The 17,325-nt window shown below is 46.3% G+C and overlaps 4 protein-coding genes across 8 annotated transcripts; 3 read left to right on the top strand and 1 right to left on the bottom strand.

The window, feature by feature from the left end:
- Nucleotides 1–1,213: 1,213 nt before the first annotated feature.
- On the top strand, nucleotides 1,214–3,069 carry LOC120896984 (eukaryotic translation initiation factor 3 subunit A). 2 transcript variants are annotated; one of them, XM_040301547.1, is made up of 5 exons: nucleotides 1,214–1,726; nucleotides 1,813–1,868; nucleotides 2,118–2,176; nucleotides 2,261–2,316; nucleotides 2,454–3,069. In XM_040301547.1, the coding sequence occupies exons 1-5, from the start codon at nucleotides 1,386–1,388 to the stop codon at nucleotides 2,899–2,901; spliced, it is 960 nt and encodes a 319-aa protein (XP_040157481.1). In that variant the 5' UTR covers nucleotides 1,214–1,385; the 3' UTR covers nucleotides 2,902–3,069. The 2 variants fall into 2 exon arrangements, with proteins under 2 accessions (XP_040157481.1, XP_040157480.1); XM_040301546.1 differs by having other exon boundaries at nucleotides 2,100–2,176.
- Nucleotides 3,070–6,305: 3,236 nt separating this feature from the next.
- On the top strand, nucleotides 6,306–11,987 carry LOC120893753 (membrane-associated guanylate kinase, WW and PDZ domain-containing protein 1). Of its 4 annotated transcripts, XM_040295828.1 has the most exons (6): nucleotides 6,306–6,531; nucleotides 6,846–6,958; nucleotides 8,322–8,473; nucleotides 9,905–9,975; nucleotides 11,002–11,593; nucleotides 11,654–11,987. In XM_040295828.1, coding segments are annotated over exons 1-6 (1,044 nt in total). In that variant the 5' UTR covers nucleotides 6,306–6,530; the 3' UTR covers nucleotides 11,769–11,987. The 4 variants fall into 4 exon arrangements, with proteins under 4 accessions (XP_040151762.1, XP_040151761.1, XP_040151760.1 ...); XM_040295827.1 differs by having other exon boundaries at nucleotides 6,310–6,958; XM_040295826.1 differs by lacking the exons at nucleotides 6,306–6,531; nucleotides 6,846–6,958 and having other exon boundaries at nucleotides 7,010–8,473.
- Nucleotides 11,988–12,137: 150 nt separating this feature from the next.
- LOC120893755 (probable small nuclear ribonucleoprotein Sm D2) lies at nucleotides 12,138–12,762 on the top strand. Its single transcript, XM_040295832.1, has 2 exons — nucleotides 12,138–12,273; nucleotides 12,345–12,762. Coding segments are annotated over exons 1-2 (360 nt in total). The 5' UTR covers nucleotides 12,138–12,271; the 3' UTR covers nucleotides 12,703–12,762.
- LOC120893754 (proteasome subunit alpha type-6-like) lies at nucleotides 12,750–13,871 on the bottom strand. The gene is made up of 2 exons (XM_040295831.1): nucleotides 13,638–13,871; nucleotides 12,750–13,548 (listed from the first exon to the last, which is right to left on the bottom strand). The coding sequence occupies exons 1-2, from the start codon at nucleotides 13,711–13,713 to the stop codon at nucleotides 12,884–12,886; spliced, it is 741 nt and encodes a 246-aa protein (XP_040151765.1). The 5' UTR covers nucleotides 13,714–13,871; the 3' UTR covers nucleotides 12,750–12,883.
- Nucleotides 13,872–17,325: the final 3,454 nt, after the last annotated feature.

The raw sequence follows: 17,325 nt of genomic DNA, 5'->3' as shown, positions 1-17,325 counted from the left end.
TGTTTACTGTACATCCAAAAATATTATATGACAAAATATTTACCTATTTACCGGTCTTTCTGATAAAGACAAATAGTATTCAAACTATGAATTGTATGAAGTTGAAATGAATAGGCCAACATTATGAATTAAAAAAAATAAAATGGAGTATAAACCATTTGAAAAGCTCGTTTTTAATACACTGAAAAAAGTAATTCTTGACATATGATTTAAAAACTTGGGATGCAAAACCTTATTAAACCATATTATTACCTTGTTACCTGATTTAAAAAAAGGAGAACGAGGAGAAAAATTACAATAAATACAAATATTTAGTGAACATGTTTTGAGTACTAAACAGGCTTTTAAATATCCATATATTTGGCGATTTGACAACTAAATAAATATGAATGAGCTTTTACTCTAAAATACATAGTCTTGATATATTTTTAGCTATAGATATTGAAGAATATTTTTCACTTCTATGGGTAATTAAACATTTTATATAATACAAATTTCGCCAACATCAAGCATTTTCTCTCAATTCGATTCAATTATTGTCTCAATGATTCACGTGTAATAAATCTTAACCTCTCTCAAAACATTACCTCTGTCTTAAAGTCTGAGGGCAAGCCCAACAACATGTAGAGTTGAAGGCCCACACGGGCAGTGCACTGGTTGGCGCCGTACATAAACAATGTTGCCCCAATTAATTACCCCCCAGCAGCCTTGGCGAAGGATACCATCGGTCATTAGCATGGGAAGGAAATATCCTAATAAATGCGCTGTACAGCCACCATCGTCTTATCGAAAGCTCAACGACGCACCGGTGTAGAACGGTACCGGAAAGGCGAGCATTATGTTAAATAAACCTGCCAGTTGCACTCGACGGCATGGGAAGTGTACCTCTAATAATAGCCAAACGGTAGCACCGAAACAATCGTTTGATCGTGAACGCGAGATTGATGAATCGGAAATGGATTAAAAATACTTTGATGACTTGACAGACACCCTCGCTTCCTTTGCTGCCGTTGACATTCGTTCCCGGTCTCTACAGCGGCGAGAGGGGTGTTCCGCTTCCTCAGGACCTGTGTTAGATAACGTTTGCCAACGATCACTGCACGTCGTACGAGTTGCTTTTTTCGCATCGTTTTCCGTAGCCACGATCGGTAACGCGAAGCGTGTGGCTCGGGTTTTTTTTGCTGGTGACATTGAGGGGAAGATAATTTAATGAAGCATTACGAAGGCACTAACCGTACCTAACTCATTCGAGCGGTAGTGTCCGAACAAAGCACCAAGCGCAACTAGTGCATTTTCTGCTCTCAATTCCCGCAGCAGCTCGGCAGTTTGGAGTACGCCTTTTCCTACATACCCACCCCCCAGCAACTCGCAGCAAACCAGCAACAATGGACGTGCAAGTGGATGCGATGGAGATGGCGCTGCCGCCGATAGAGTCTTTCAAGAACTGCGAGTATCATGTGCGTGTTTCGGGAACGACCGAGCTCGACCGCCGCGTTATGTCATTTGTGGACAATCTGTGGGGCTTCGAGGTGACCGGTGGCATCGATCAGTTCGAACCACTGACAGTGATTTCGGTCAAGCGTGAGGGGTTGGCCCGACGGGCCGGCATCCGAGTGAACGACATCATCACCAAAATCAATGACGCCAATGCGGATAAGCTGACGCTCGCGCAGGCACAGGAGCTGATCGCGGAATCGGGACGCACGGTGAAAATATTCGTCAGCGGGTACGAACAAACAGCAATCAAGCGCCCAATGTAGTGCAAAGTGAAGCAGTGTGTGACCCTTTTCCTTGTTTTTTTTTTGCTTGCAGCGATGTGGACGAAGACAGTGAAGATGAGATGACGGTGGACTACTGGTTTAAACCTTGTAAGTATATCACAACAGGTCGCGCCCTGCATCTACCATGGTCATAGTACGAAGCCAATTCGACAGGGCGACTCTGACGCAGACCGTTTACGACGATTTAAGTCGACCAATCCCCCAGACCCCAGCCCCCATTCTCTGTCCGCCCATGAACTTCATCCTTTCTATGTCCTATCCCATCCCGTGTCCACCTACATCTCGCAAGGATAGTCACTACCCCACCCGTTGATAAAGATGGTTTCTTTTCCTCAGTAAATGAAGCCGACCGGTCTATGCTCGATTGGGAGTCACGTCTTCGTGCCAACCGCAATGTGAGAATAAACCAACACTGTTCTGTCTTGTTCTGTCTTTGGAACTGAATTAACAAAGCTCTGATGCTTTTCCCTTCATTACAGCCTGACAAATGGAATGGTGTGTGGCCGTGGAACGATCGCAAGAAGGTGGTCTACAAGTAAGTATCGCTACTCTGCGAGGCATGCGGAACTTGGCAAGGATTCGTGCAACGCAACGTGACCAGTACACATTTTCGAACGGCTATGCTATTTGTCAGTTCATCGCTTCAATCATTGGTTCGTTGTTTACCTTCAGGGAATCAAACTGCTATCTCGTACCGAGCGTAGCGGAAGAAACGCGCGAACGGGAGCTAAAGCTACGGGCCACCGAAGATCAGTACGAGAAGCATTTGCAGCGGGAGCGAGAGGCGGCGGAAAAGAAGGCTGAAGAGGAACGAGTGGTGGAAGAGGCTCGCCGGGCCGAGGAAGCGCGTAGGGCAGAGGAGGAACAGTTTTTCGCCACATTCGAGGCGGAACAGAAAAAGCGACAGGAAGAGGAAGCGGCCAAACGGCTCCAAAGCGAAGCGGAATCGGAGCCAGCTCCCGAGGCTGGTGATGAAGCGGTGGAACAGGGTGAAATGACGACGGGAGATGCTGAGGCGGATAAGTACATCGACGAACTGATGGAGCAGGAAAAGGATCTCGGTGAGATTAGTACGGATATGATCGAACCAGAGAACATCCCTAGCACGGAGGATGCTTGAGCAGCTGTACTGGTGCGATCTATATTGTAAGGTTTACACGAGAGTGTGAAAGAACGAAAAATATTTATGAAAATAATATTATACTTTTAAATAATATAAAAAAAACGAAACGTTAGAATTATACCAATCAACATGGAAACAATAAATCCCTAAATGATTAAATGTAAATTGTATTTTTCTGTGTAAGCCAACCCCTTAAACAAGACGTGAAATCGTACGACTTAACAAATCTTTCGTAGACCGAGCCTTCAATCACCAGGACTTATTTTTAATAATCCGCAGGATTTATTATTAGTCGAATTCGCGTATACGTGCTAGTCGTTCTGCAGCCTGGTCTTCCTGTGTATGCTCGACGATTGCTGTCACGTAGAGGCTTCATCGCCGCTTCATTCTCTCTCCAGCGCAGATGCAGGACCGTGGTGATGCATTGCGCCACCTCCTGAATGCGAGTTTAACAGTCTGTACTCTGCAACTCATTTCCAACGCAAATTGACGCAGTTTGCTTTGAGCTACTGGGGAACCCAAGTGAACTATGAGCGACGCTGAAGCAACGCAATTGCAACGTCCAAAGGTTGATTGTCGCGGGACTGCTGGACAACCGTGTTAAATCGCTGGCGCTTCTCTCCGGAATCAACATATATGTCCCATCGTTATCACTCCGTGCAAGGTCGTTGCTTGACGTAGAGGATCGCCGAACACGCTCTGACAACTCTGTTCCCTTTTTGCGAATGTGCTCGGCACCAACCCGACGTATCGCGCGCCGTGTTGATGAACTCCATTTGTGCCGTGCAGCCTGTTCTATAGTAGTGTAGAGTTATTGCGTTTAAGTTTGTTTATCATTTTGTATACTTTTGTGTAATCCCGCCTCAAGGAGGCCTTTTGTTGCCCGTTTATTTCAATAAGTAAATATCAAACATCAAACCTCTGTCAGAGGTTCTCGGTGATGGGACCATCCGTCCCCAAATCCAGACCTCCCCAAACATCGGGCAGAGGGCCACTGATTCCATCGAGTCTATGAATTCTAGATATTCCGTATATGGAGCGATGCCGCAGAGGTGCAGAAATAATAAAGACTGATGCTACTTCTATGGGTAAACCAGGAAGTCAACTATAACCAAGACCATTAGATGCTTATGACAGATAAATGAGACTAACAAAAATTGCGAAGCGTTCGTTGGGACTGTGTTGTTGCTTTTTCAATTAGTTTTTTTTTGTTTTTTTTTTTATAGAGATTTTGAACCGATGAGCCTCATTCGCCTCATTTAAATCGATGAATTAATTATATACTAACAATCTAACATTCTTTTTTGCAAGTCATTTGTGGCTTGCGATTACGTTACGGTAGTCTCGGTTTACTTAAAGCTACCCGTTGATTTAATTAAAAAAAGCTGTTATAAATGTGGTTTTGGTTAAAGTTCTCTATCTTCTACTTCTTCTATTTGGCGAAACGTGCTACGCGGACATGCGGGCTTATACAGGCTTTCGAGACTTAATACATAACCATGGTTATGCAGTGCACGCAGCCGGATAGTCAATCCTTTCTACAAGGAGACGGTCAATTCTAGGTATGAACCCATGACGAGCATGTTATTGCGTCGTACGAGTTGACGACTGCACCACGGGACCGCGCCAAAGTTCTTTTCAAAGGACTACGAAGCAAATAGGAAGAATAAGAAGGAATTTTAAAAGTTTTCGCAGGCAATCACTGCCTTGATGGTTCTCAGGAAAGAGCGACTACTGCTAACCCAATCAACATTCCAGCTATTGGCGATGATGGTTTTGCTAAGGCGAATGAAGCCACAGCGTGGAAGAGTGTTATGGCATAGGTTGGCCGGCTTATTACGTCCTGCGTTGATTAGTCGGTCTGCCATTTCCTTTCCTTGAATACCTGTGTGACCAGGAATTCAACAGAATGTGACTTGAATGACATGGGGTGAATTCGGTATATTTCAGAATTGTTAGATGTTCGGGCCACGAGAGTGCTTGAAGGACACTTGCACGTCCGGTGACGATCATGTTGGGGTTGTCTCTGCATAGGCCTTCGTCAGCTGTAGTAACCAGGGCTATTGCTTCTGCGGTGAAGCTTGAGGTATGGTCTGGTAGCCGGATGGCGCTATTGTTGATGCTGGAGTAGATTCCACAGCCAGTAAAACCGTTTTGTACTGATCCGTCAGTGTAGTCCAAATGGTGGTTATGGTACTTTTGCTGAACAAGTTCAGTTACAGTTGGCAATGAGACTATTGCAACCAGCCCGAAACTGATTTTTGATGGTCCAATGTGTAATCAATATTTACTTAAGCTTCTAAATTACTTTATTCCACACAACAATATGCTTGACAGGGTTGTCCAACACACTCGATGGAGCAGATCGCTCGAGTGACGACGAAAGCTTTCATCATCATGTGGTTCGGTTCAACATTTGTTTCAACAATGTGAAAGATTGCCTTTATAATTAGTTCCGAAATCTTTAAAATTTAGAGTTTGGAGACCATTTTACTTCAAAATAAAGTTAAAAAATACAGTATTCTAATTACGGACATTAAAACAGGATTACCAGAAAATTATATCGAAACATTGCATGAAATCATGCAATCATGAAGCAAAGCAAAACAATTCTCTCGACACAGAGAGGAACAACGTGTGCAGCAAAACTGTTCATAACAAATGATTGAGTATAAACCAATATATTATTCAAAAGAACTAATGGGGATCAAATGTAAATGTAAGCATTTTATGCAAACATTTGTAAGATGTTTGTATCGTTGTTTGCAGCACTAATGTATGTTGAGCCATCAGCGGGTTGAGTTTGGCAACCATTGAATAGAAATTGAAAAAATAATAACGCAAAATAATATCGGTGTATCACAATCATAAAAAAAATGTTTCATGTGGACATAGTCAATTTGTCATGGATGTAATACAGTGGTTCCGTGGTAGAGTTGTCCATTCGCACGACTTAGCAACATGCCCGTCGTGGGTTTAAGCTTCGTATAGACCGTCCCCCGTAACAAGGACTGACTATCCGGCTGCGTGGTACTGCCTGTAATAAGTCTCAAAAGCCTGTATAGACTGACACCGTAGATGTCGTTACACCAATGATAAAAAGACGGTGATACGGTGATAATCAAAAACATACTTCTATTCAAGTTGCATTTCCCAAAATGCTATGTTGCTAAGATGCTTTAATGATCTAAAATACTGCACGAACTGACTTACACTCTACAATTGTCAATAAAGCACACATACCAACATACACTGCATAGCATCGGTGATGCACATTCGTCGTGTATTAGACATCTAGACAAAAGACTTCTAGTGCATTCCACCCAAGACGAGTCAAACACCAAACGACGCATCCCGAGATTCTTCCACTCGCGGCCGACAACGACCCGAGCAGTGCATTCCCAATGCTTCGTGTGCAGCGAGGGAGAAGGAGTCTGCCTCACTAAAATTATCCACACCGCAGATAGATTAGACTGGTGGTGCCCAACCGGTGCGCAACTACTACTGCATACGTGCAGCGAGACGGTGATTTATCGATAGCTATTGAGCGACAGAATATTGATCCAAGTGCATCGTGCAAGCTCTATAGTCCGGGGTGCAGTGTGCTCGATAGCAAATGACGGGAAAGTAAGTTCCTTCCAGCGTCGACTCGTGTGATTCAAAGGAGTATCATAGACCACCGATAGACGACAATAGTATTTCATTAGTGATAGGTTGTCGAATCTGCGCGCGTATTTGTGTGTGTGTGTCTGTGGGTGAAAGTAGGCCACGAATACGTAATCATCATCGCAGCTTTGCATTAGGACGACGATCGACACGCCCTGTCCTGACCTGGCATTGACCAATTGAACGGAAAACCATCCTTCGCTCATCGCGCGGCCCATTACATCATTCGATCGTGACCATGCCCGAATTCGTGATTGAAAAGCGCAATATTCCAGTGCTGACCGTGTCGTCGCGGGATGGCCCGGCGGCGAGCGAAAACGGTGACAATCCGCTCGGATTCCGCATCACCGGTGGCGCTGACTTCGAGATGCCCATCACCGTGTTTCAGGTGAGTTGAGTTTCGTCGTGAACTTGGCTAGTTGGTCGTTGGAGCGCGCAGCACTCCAGGCGAATAACAAGAAACGCCCTTGTCGGATAGTCGGAAGATCTTTCCATTGTTTCGAAAGCCCGTTCTTGGCTGCTGGTGAACACCGTGACACCACCGTGCGGAGCGAGGACTGATGAGGCAGTAGAAGCGCGCGGCGGCGACGGGGAGTGCGTACTCCGTGAACAAAAATAGCTCTCGACTGCCACTGAATCGATGCTGCCGCAACACTGCGTACGCTGAACTCGATCATCGGTGATCTGGCGCGTTTGTGCATGGCCCGGCCGGTGTCAGCAGTACAAACGAGTACGGTACGCAACATTTGCCGGTGGCCACGTCCCGCGACAGACACTGGCGATGTTCCGGCGATAAACATAACCTAGCATTCGAACAGTTGAATTGAGCGCGCGGTGTCGCCAGCTTGGAGGGTGGAAAATGCATGCCATGCGCACACGCGCGCACCAGACAAGCGGAGAGTTTTTGTAGGCCCATGCGCAGCTGACCAACCGCAACCACAATCTACTGAGAGAGAGAAAGACTGCTAAAGAGACTGTGACTGGTGTGATTTTTCGTTCTTATGAAAAGCGTTTCGAAACAGTTTTCGACGTCATCTCCGACTTACATTGACATGCAAAACAAACTCATGAAAGATGATCCACTGCTGCTCATCACGTTCCCGATCTACCGTCACGAAACCCCTCCCCTCACCTCTTCACAGAAGCTTTACATACTGCCCGGGGGTGGCAATACACAGACAATGACATTATGTATATACCCGCTGGCATATAAGCGTGTAGACGAGGATAACATAATTTCAAAACCGTATACAATAATACACCGGGAACACAGGGGCGCAACAAACATCACTTAAAGAACGCCGTAAACTCACCCCACAAGCACACGCTCACAATCAAAACCCTCCCGTTTGCTATCTCGAGAAAAATCGTGCAGGGTTGCGACCCCCGGGACCGAACCATGCTGCTGTCCCACTGGGCGCAGTGTTACGTGGATTGTCCCAGCTGAAGGAGCGCAAACCGTTGCAGAAATCGTTGCAGTACGGATACGGTTTTATTTGCAAGAGGAAAGCTAGATTGAAAGCCGCACGACTCGAGCCCGCTAGTAGCAGAGCGCGATGGCACTGGACGAGCCGAAGGTGGTACCGGAAGGTGGTGACCAGCAGCCACTGGGCAGCGATGGAGCAGACGCGAAACGTGACGACGCGCCCGACTACTACAAACGACCCAAGTTCAAGCGAAACATTATCCCATTCGACACGGAGGACCTGTCGGTGCGAGTAATCCGGGAACGCTTTCTCATCCCGAACCAGGTGTCCGAGGGCAGCCCGGCTCAGAAGGCGGGCCTCCAGCTGGGCGACCAGATCCTGAAGATCAACGGGGCCGACGCATCGGCCATGCGGCTCGCGACGGCCCAATCCGTCATCAAGCAGGCCGGCGAACAGCTGCAGATGATCGTAGCAAAGTAAGCGCACCCCCGTACATTACGCACGTTACCCCGTTTTTGTGACCCTGTGTTTGTTGTTGTTGTTGCTTGTCCGTCCGTGTTGTTCTTACATGTGCACAGAGGAAGTGGTCGTGCGCCGGGCTGTGGGAAAGAAACCACAACACCCGAGCTACGGGGTACGGGGTTCGTTCGTCAATAGCAAGACACATCGCCCCGGTGCCGCGTAGCGTAGAAGCGCGAGTGTCCCCGTGAGTGAAGAGTGATTATTTTGCTGATAAAAATAACCGGACATTTTTCGTGAAAATCTCGATTGCCTGAGACAGAGGAGGAGGAGACGGCTGTAGTTGATTCCCTAACTGCCCGTACGGCAGTTCTCGGTTCGCCCCAGAGCGCGCCCAATTCAGAGATGGCATGGCGCAATTTGCTTCCCTTGTGTGCCCTAGTTTGCTGAAGGACGGTGTAGAATAAGAGCAGCGACGAGTCAAAAGGTTCTTTTCATGTTTCATACGTTCTTAGAAACTGGTGATTTGCGTTAAAAGTAAAGAGTGGACAATTTCCCTCAACAAAGACCGATCGTCGATCGATCTTCGTCCGCAAGATGATCGTTTACAAATAATTTCACAAAAAAAAATCATTTGCTATCACAACAATCCTTGAACGAGGTACGCGGCCCTGCTTCGGAATTCGATCAATGAACCTGACGATATTCAAACATCAACAGGTATTGAAGCAGCCACTGCTCACCCACGTGTGACGTCACGTGTCACCTGTTTGCGCCGCAAAGGAAATTGATGCATGTCACCGTATCTTTGAACTGGGGCAGCTTGGGGACTTTCGCCGCAGCTGGCAGGGAAAACCGAACAATGATATAAGCGAACTTCAAAATATCGTTATCCGCGATCGGGGAGGGGTGGTGAGATGGCGGATTGTATAGATCCGTTGAACCAGAAATAGCATTTTTGCTTTGGTATCGCGTCGTTCGGCCAAGCCGCGACCAAGTGCGTTTGGGGACGTGCATGATGCGGTGGCTGGTGGCTATCGCGCAAACGCCTTATCGAAGTGAGGTAGGTTTCCGTTGCCCACCAGCCAATCTGCCACCTCCTCCTCCCCTGGTGGCACGTCTGTGCGCATTCATTCTACTAATGTATTTTGCTTCATGTGGATATCTATTTTGATCCCAATTTGTGGCCAAACATTAACACGGTCTTTGAGAGGGGGTTTGTGTACGTCAGAGATGGAGGCGCATGGTGCGGCTTATTGCGGAGTATTGCGTTGTAGAAAATTACATCCAACAATCGTTACACGAATTGTGCATCTGTTTCGCTGTAAGCGTTCTGTAATTACCACAATAATGCATGCCTAGACATTTCCACCAAGCGAAATCGAGCGCATTACCACCAGACGTTTCTCCATTTTTCTCCGATTTTTTTTTCGTTTTGCCACTTCCAGAGACGACGAGAACAACCGCAAGGCGGAAGAGCAGGGCCAGCCGAAGGAAACGCGCGAAGTTAAGTTCGCAGGTAATGAGCAGGAGCCGGCGGCGGATGTCACTAACAAACCCGCTCCCCAACCCAAAAACGACGAACGTGGTATGTGCTAATGGCTTGGCCCTCCTCCCCCCATTTTCCCATAAATTGTCCAAAAGCGCGGTCCAGTTAGCCCAGGGCCTATCCCCAAAACCCGGGGCCGACGGACCGGCACTAACTCTGTACTACTTTTCCCCTCGTTTTCGGCCCGGTTGCCGTTACGCACCTGTCGTTGTTGGTTGCCCGCGGACAACAGAAAATTGGACGCAACCCCCGGAGCGCAAGGTATGGCATCCGATCGTATGGCAGCAGCCACCGCCCCCGATTCCACCGGATCTATACGGCAAGGATGCGCCGCACCAGCAGCTGATCGCCAACATTCGCCGGTTGCTGACGGAGACGCGCACCAAGCCGGAGGAGCGCCAGAAACACATCGAACGGATGATGCTTTCCCTTCCCACTGGCTCCCGGCGAGAGGGCGAGGAGGATGAGGAGGAACCAAAGCCGGCCCCGAAGCCGAAGAAGAAGAAGAAGAGCAAGGCCAAGAAGGCAAAGGCGGCACCGCGAACCCGCCTGGACAGCGAAACGTCCGAGGATGGATCCGTCTCGGAGCTGACGGGTCCGGCCGCTGCCGAACCGGCCGAAGAACCGATTCCGGAGGAAGCTAGTGTCGAGGCTTAAGGGATGCAGGAATGGTTCGCCAACTCCCCCTTCCTACGCACGCACAGTGGCACACACATGGTTTACTGTTAGGCGTAAATAACAGACTTCTATCTCGTATTTTCCAGCAAATAGGGCACGCGCATATAGGGAGTGTATTAAAACCTGAACCGACTTTTTCTTTTTGTTTTGTTAAACTCGTTTGTTCCGCTTTGATCAGTGTACTTAACACCTCCGATTTGTTCTGATGTTGAATAAAATCGTTCTCTTTTTTTCGTACCGACCTTTTCGTTCGAAATGTGTAGAGAGGGGATTTGTGGTCTCACTTACCGGGTTCTATTTTTTTGTATCCCCTGTTAGTCCCTTGCGATAGCCGCCGTTCCAGCTTCGATTCGACAGTGTCGTCGTCGTCGTTGTCGGGGCATGATCACCGCTCGCTGTCCTGTGAATCCTGCGACAGCCTCAGTGTGCTGGCGGTCGAGCAGCAGTTGCGCCAAATGCAGCAGCAGCTGAACGAGATCAGCGTAATACCGATGCAGATACAGGCGACGCTGAGCTTTCTCACCCAAACTCTGTCCAAGTTTGCTCCGCCCGAGGTACAGCGTCAGCTACCGGAGGCTTTGCGTGCATCGACCGCAAAAGCGACCGAGGAAATGGACGGGTTTGTCAACGGTACAGAGTCATCCGGAGAGAGAGATGCGGCGCAGGACGACAGTGAAGGCGATGAAGCTAACGATGAGGAAGCATATGCCATTACGCTGGAGACTTTATTCGATGAGTCGGAGGTTCTTGAGACGATACCGGCGAGAACCGATGAAGCCGAAGACGACGAGAACAGTACCGAGGAACCTGAAATCAGCGAAGAGGAGCGATCGAGGATCGAAAAGCTAGAGCGTGTAATTAAACTACAGAAATCCTGGCCATGGAGTCAACAGGAGAAGCCCATCCATAAGTAAGTGTATCGCCTACCTCTGTTGCGTCGAATGCTTGCTGATCTGCTTTTCTGTTTTAGGCGATCCAACTGCCATTTGGTGCCGAGCGTAGCGCTGGAACGGTCCAAGATCAAACAGCTCACTAACATGGATTCGCTGCCATTTTACAAGCATGGATATCTTACTCGTGTTTGATTAGCATGTGGGACAGGAAGGAGCAGGAGCAGCGGTAAATAGGTTACACAAATTCTAGTCCGAGAGAGGTTTACGAGTTTTGTTGGAAATGTACACTTTTTTAATTTTCTTAACCGATAAAGTTTTTGGTTTAAGGTTAACATAATCACATTCGAATGAAAAAAAAACGTTGAAATGACTTCAAATAAAGCATTACAATTATACTTTTCTTCACTAAAACGCTCGGGATTATTTTTTGTGTAAGTTTTCTAGGAAATTAAGGAAAACTATGCAATCCAGATGACAGTGGATGACAAAACAGTAGCGCGCGATCAGCGAAGAATGTCTGTTTGTAGATTTGTTTCAACAGCTGTCAAACAAGAAAATTTGAGGCGGCCAAATTCAAAAGCGGCCAAAAATCATGCAAAGGCGGCTAGACGCCGTGCAAAATGTCAAACACACAAAAAACCCCATCAGCACCGCATCACGCTTTAAGCAGAAATATATTCATTCAATTTCTTTAAATGTAAGTTGTTTCGCTACTAATGTGTTGATTTTATTCTTTTGCAATAACTGAACCGCTTCGGTTTCTTTTAGGGCGCTTGCGAAACCGAAATCCGAGCTAACTCCCGAGGAGCTGGCGCGCCAGGAGGAGGAAGAGTTCAATACCGGCCCACTGTCCGTGCTAACGCAGTCGGTGAAAAATAACACGCAGGTACTGATAAACTGCCGCAACAACAAAAAGCTGCTGGGGCGCGTGAAAGCGTTTGATCGCCACTGCAACATGGTGCTGGAAAACGTCAAGGAAATGTGGACGGAAATCCCGCGCACCGGCAAGGGCAAGAAGAAGGTGAAGCCCGTCAACAAGGACCGGTTCATCTCGAAGATGTTTCTCCGGGGCGATTCGGTGATTCTTGTCCTGCGCAACCCACAAGCAACAGCGGCCGGCAAGTGAGCCCCGAGTTTTCGCGCGCAAACCCAATAAATCTACACTAGCTTAAGTAATTTCGTACAATTCGCGTGTATTATGAATGTTTGTTGGAACGGGAATACAAAAAGAAAGAACCAGCAACCGTGTGTACGGAAAAGAAAAATGTTCCCAGTGCGACGAAAAAAAAGTCAACGCAAAGGCGCGCTTAATCCTTCTCGGCGATTGCCGTCAAATGCACTTCGATTTCATCCTCGGTTAGAGTGCGGAATTCCGGCTTTTCCTTGCTCACGATGCCGATCTCGATCTCGGTCGGCTTGAAATCGACCGCCAGCACGGTGGACAGGCAGGTGATGGCTAGCTGGATCGTTTCCTCCTCACTCAGCTCGGCCTTGCGCTTGAGTTTCTTCTCCAGATAGCTGTTGGCTTCCGTCTGCTTCACGCCAACCGAGATCGCGTGATAGCCGCAGTAGTACCCGGCCGGGTCCGTTTTGTACACAGCAGGACCGTTTTCGGCATCGAATGCTATCATCACGATGCTGCAGCCGAGCGGACGCATCTCGGCATTTTGCGTGTAGACTTGCGAAATGTCCGCCATACGGCGGCACAGCACATCGACCGGAATTTCGTATCCGTACTTGTACCGCCAGTTGGCCGCTTCGTATCGTGCCCGTTGCACCTGCGAACGGCTGTCGGCGATGCGTCCCGTCATCACACATCCGATCTCACGGGTAATACGGTACAGGTGGGTCACGGTAGCCGGGTCGATCAGCTTGTCGGGGATTTTCTTCTGCGTCGCTACCACGGCACAATCCTTTCCCTTGAGCGCGATGGACGTAAGTCCCTCCTGATTAATAGCCTTGAAGGCATACTCTGCAAAAGGGGAAAACGGGCAAACACAGTTAAACCCAGGGACGATGGTAATGACAGTCGACGCTGCCGCTACGGCTCCCCATACGTACCAACTTGGTAGAGACGGCCTTCCGGCGAAAAGATTGTAATATGGCGATCGAAGCCCGCGCTGCTTCCACGAGACATTTTCTTGCCGGGAACGGTTTTACTGGCAAAGGGAGAAAATTATTCCCAAAGGTCGTGCAGTCAACAATACTCGCGAAACTTAACAAACGGTGTAGATGACCGACGAAACACGGAATTGTGGGGTTAAGATGATTTGTTGTTTTCAGACTGGCCGTGTTTGATGGAAATCCAGGTGACGGAGCATGCACACTTTTGACATTTCGTCGCATGACATAAGCTTTCAATATGGCCTGGTACAGTGATGAACATAAAATAAACACCGTTTCAACTGGATAACTTCCGAGCTTTTTTTTCCTTTTTTTGCAAAATAATCGTTTGAACATGTTTACATGAAGAAGGCTCTTGCTTCTATAATCATGAAATGTTTATGCACACTGATATTATAAAGGCCGGGCTACATTGATCGTACTCGCACGCGTAATTTTGATTTTCACTAGCGCATCTGGCGGCGGCTGACCGAAGCATTTTGCCAAACAATTTGGAGCCGCTCCAGAAAATACGTTAATTTTCCATGTTTTTTACTTAAATCGGAGGAGAAAAGTTTTGTAAAACGTAGATATACATGTTTTGCACGCATTGCATCCATTTTTGCAATGGAAAACGATGGAAAAACTACTTAATTTTGAGATCCGGCAGGTCCATTCCCTCGATGACCAAAAAAAGCTTCCACCAGCCGCCGCCAGATGCGCTAGTGAAAATCAAAATTACGCATGCGAGTACGGTCAATGTAGCCCGGCCTTAATAGATACGGGCAGTGGAGACCTTTTCAAAAATATCTTTTTACTGTAAATTTCAGACATGGTGCCAGTAGCGTCATCTAGCGAATGCTAGCCACACTAGTCATTTTCATTCCTCTCTATGGTATATTCCACGACCAACGAAAGCACCAACGGTAGACAATTTAAATGAAAAAGAGATTCTACATCAAATAAAAAAAAAGGTTAGTGACATCGAAAACGTTACCAAGCAAAAACTATAGAAAATGTAGAATGCATTTACGTTATGAATGTAAAGGCCGGGCTACATTGATCGTACTCGCACGCGTAATTTTGATTTTCACTAGCGCATCTGGCGGCGGCTGACCGAAGCATTTTGCCAAACAATTTGGAGCCGCTCCAGAAAATACGTTAATTTTCCATGTTTTTTACTTAAATCGGAGGAGAAAAGCTTTGTAAAACGTAGATACACATGTCTTGCACGCATTGCATCCATTTTCATGACAAAAAACGATGGATAAACTGCTTAATTAAAAGATTAAGCATGACCATTCTCTCGATGACCAAAAAAAGCTTCCACCAGCCGCCGCCAGATGCGCTAGTGAAAATCTAAATTACACTACGGATTACGATCAATGTAACTCGGCCCTTAAGAAGCATTTTGCCAAACAATTTGGAGCCGCTCCAGGAAATACGTTAATTTTCCATGTTTTTACTTAAATCGCAGGAGAAAAGTTTTGTAAAACGTAGATACACATGTTTTGCACACATTGCATCCATTTTGCAATAGAAAACGTTGGAAAAACTACTTAATTTTGAGATCCGGCATGACGATTCCATCGATGACCAAAAAAAGCTTCCACCAGTCGCCGCCAGATGCGCTAGTGAAAATCGAAATTACACTACGGAGTACGATCAATGTAGCCCGGCCTTAAGAAAAGAAAATTTAACCAAAGCGTTTTTAAAATATTCAGTGAGCAAAGAACTACCAACCTTTTGAGATATTCGACCGACACTGGTATAGTAATATTAATATTTTCTACTTACAAATTAACCAACCTGCAATCCCTGTGGACTTGCCAAACCAAACCCGTTCCACTGCCATCGCCTTAATTACAAAATCTTCACGGAAGGGATACGTCTGCCTAATTGGATTACCCCTTTGATACACTTCCCATCGGCAATGCGGCACAGCAAAGCCGAACCATGCCAATCCTTGTGGCTTTCGCACCGTGCTAGAAGCTTTTGATTGAGCCGTGCGCATGGGTGGCATGCATCCTTTTGCGTTACGATATTTCCTCATTAAAAATGCATACTGAGCGTCATATTACATACGATGTTCATTGGAGGATACCAATTTGATCGCTCGCATTTGGGCTAAGGTCAATTGCACGCCCGAGCAGGAACTTCAATTTTGGCCTGGTATCGTTTTACCTTGAGCCAGATTTGCAAAAGTGAGCCAGCATTGCCAAATGAAACTAGGCGTGAAACCAAATATTGATGATGATGAGAGTTCTGACGTTGGTATAGCAGTTTCTGCTACGGTACATAAGCCAGGAAATAGAATTGCTCGGTCATTCAAAAAGGGAATCTATAATTTCTACCCAGTTTCATACAAAACTGGTAATCGAATGCAACGGTTGCATTTTAAACGCAAGATACTTAAAAAAATGCATTACGCGAGCTGCACTGATTGCCAAAAATGATTGTTTAGGGACATTTTTATGTTACGTTGGCTAGTGCGTAACGTTTTTAACCTTGATTAGAATTGAAAAAGAAGCGGTTAACGATTAATTTGCATAACATGATATGATCGAAACCTGTGTTTTATATTTAAAATTTGAAAGGGACATTTAATGAAAGTTATCTACATTATACTTTCTATTTATCAATTTAGAAAGACCACGGGGCCGGTCTGGTGGTACAGTCGTCAACTCGTACGACTTAGCAACTTTCCCGTCATGATTTCAAGCCCCGAATGAACCCCTTATGTAGAACTGACTACCCTGCTATGTGTAATCAGCAAGTCACTGAAAGCCAAAGCCATTAGTGGTACAGGCAGACCTTGACCGACAACAGTTGTTGTGCTATAGAAGAATAATAAATGCCACGTGGGTCATAGTTTTGTAACCTTTGGCAAAGAGTACATCAATTACTTGCAAAAAGCCATACGCATAGCTGGTTAAGGTAGGCTAAATATCAAATTGCGTTTCTTTACATACATAACAAGAATAAGATAATCTTACTTACTTACTAATCTGGCGCTACAGCCGCTTTGCAGTCTTGGCCTGCTTCAGAAGTATTTGTATTTGTATTTCGTTATCCGCCTCCATGGCTTAACAAATAAAATCTTAAAAACTAATCTTATATACTAACAGGGGATAAGGATTACGAACACAAGGTTAACAACGAGGTGTTGACAAGTCGGGACCAGAATGTAGATATGGATATATTAAAATCGAAAGAACCAGCATAGTGATTAAATGATCAGATGTGGGCGGGAATGGAGGCTAAGACTAGGGACATACACATTTATGGAGGAGAGAAAGGAAGTTGCGTCCATATTATTGGACAGGATATTCGCAACAAAAATTGCTCTCGCCTGTGCGAAGCGCTCTTCTAACCTAACCAAACCAAGCATAATAATAGAAATAATAATAGAATTGCATACGGTGGCATCGGGACACTAGAGTTTCGATTAAAAGCTCTAATTGCAATGCGAGTAAACTTTTGTTTTGTTATTAACTAATTTTTGCATGGCGGTTACACTGACCGGTACAGTGTACGATACCGCTCACGGTCTTTGGTTGGTAGTCAGCGATGCGTGCAAGGAGCAACACAGCTGCCATACTATTGTCGTTGCTGACCTTTGACCCGAGATAGATGAATTCTGAGA

Source organism: Anopheles arabiensis, chromosome 2, assembly GCF_016920715.1.
Source record: "Anopheles arabiensis isolate DONGOLA chromosome 2, AaraD3, whole genome shotgun sequence".
Classification (NCBI taxonomy): domain Eukaryota; kingdom Metazoa; phylum Arthropoda; class Insecta; order Diptera; family Culicidae; genus Anopheles; species Anopheles arabiensis.
The sequence above is the reverse complement of the archived record's forward strand: the minus strand, read 5'-3'. Positions and strand labels throughout refer to the sequence as shown.

Coding starts and splice junctions, on each gene's coding strand:
- LOC120896984 (XM_040301546.1), top strand. CDS start 1,386: ATGGACGTGCAAGTGGATGCGATGGAGATGGCGCTGCCGCCGATAGAG. Junction 1,869..2,099: donor GGACTACTGGTTTAAACCTT/GTAAGTATATCA, acceptor CCGTTGATAAAG/ATGGTTTCTTTTCCTCAGTA. Junction 2,177..2,260: donor GTCTTCGTGCCAACCGCAAT/GTGAGAATAAAC, acceptor CCTTCATTACAG/CCTGACAAATGGAATGGTGT.
- LOC120893753 (XM_040295826.1), top strand. CDS start 8,127: ATGGCACTGGACGAGCCGAAGGTGGTACCGGAAGGTGGTGACCAGCAG. Junction 8,474..9,904: donor CTGCAGATGATCGTAGCAAA/GTAAGCGCACCC, acceptor TGCCACTTCCAG/AGACGACGAGAACAACCGCA. Junction 9,976..11,001: donor GCGCGAAGTTAAGTTCGCAG/GTAATGAGCAGG, acceptor ATCCCCTGTTAG/TCCCTTGCGATAGCCGCCGT.
- LOC120893754 (XM_040295831.1), bottom strand. CDS start 13,713: ATGTCTCGTGGAAGCAGCGCGGGCTTCGATCGCCATATTACAATCTTT. Junction 13,549..13,637: donor AGGCCGTCTCTACCAAGTTG/GTACGTATGGGG, acceptor CCCCTTTTGCAG/AGTATGCCTTCAAGGCTATT.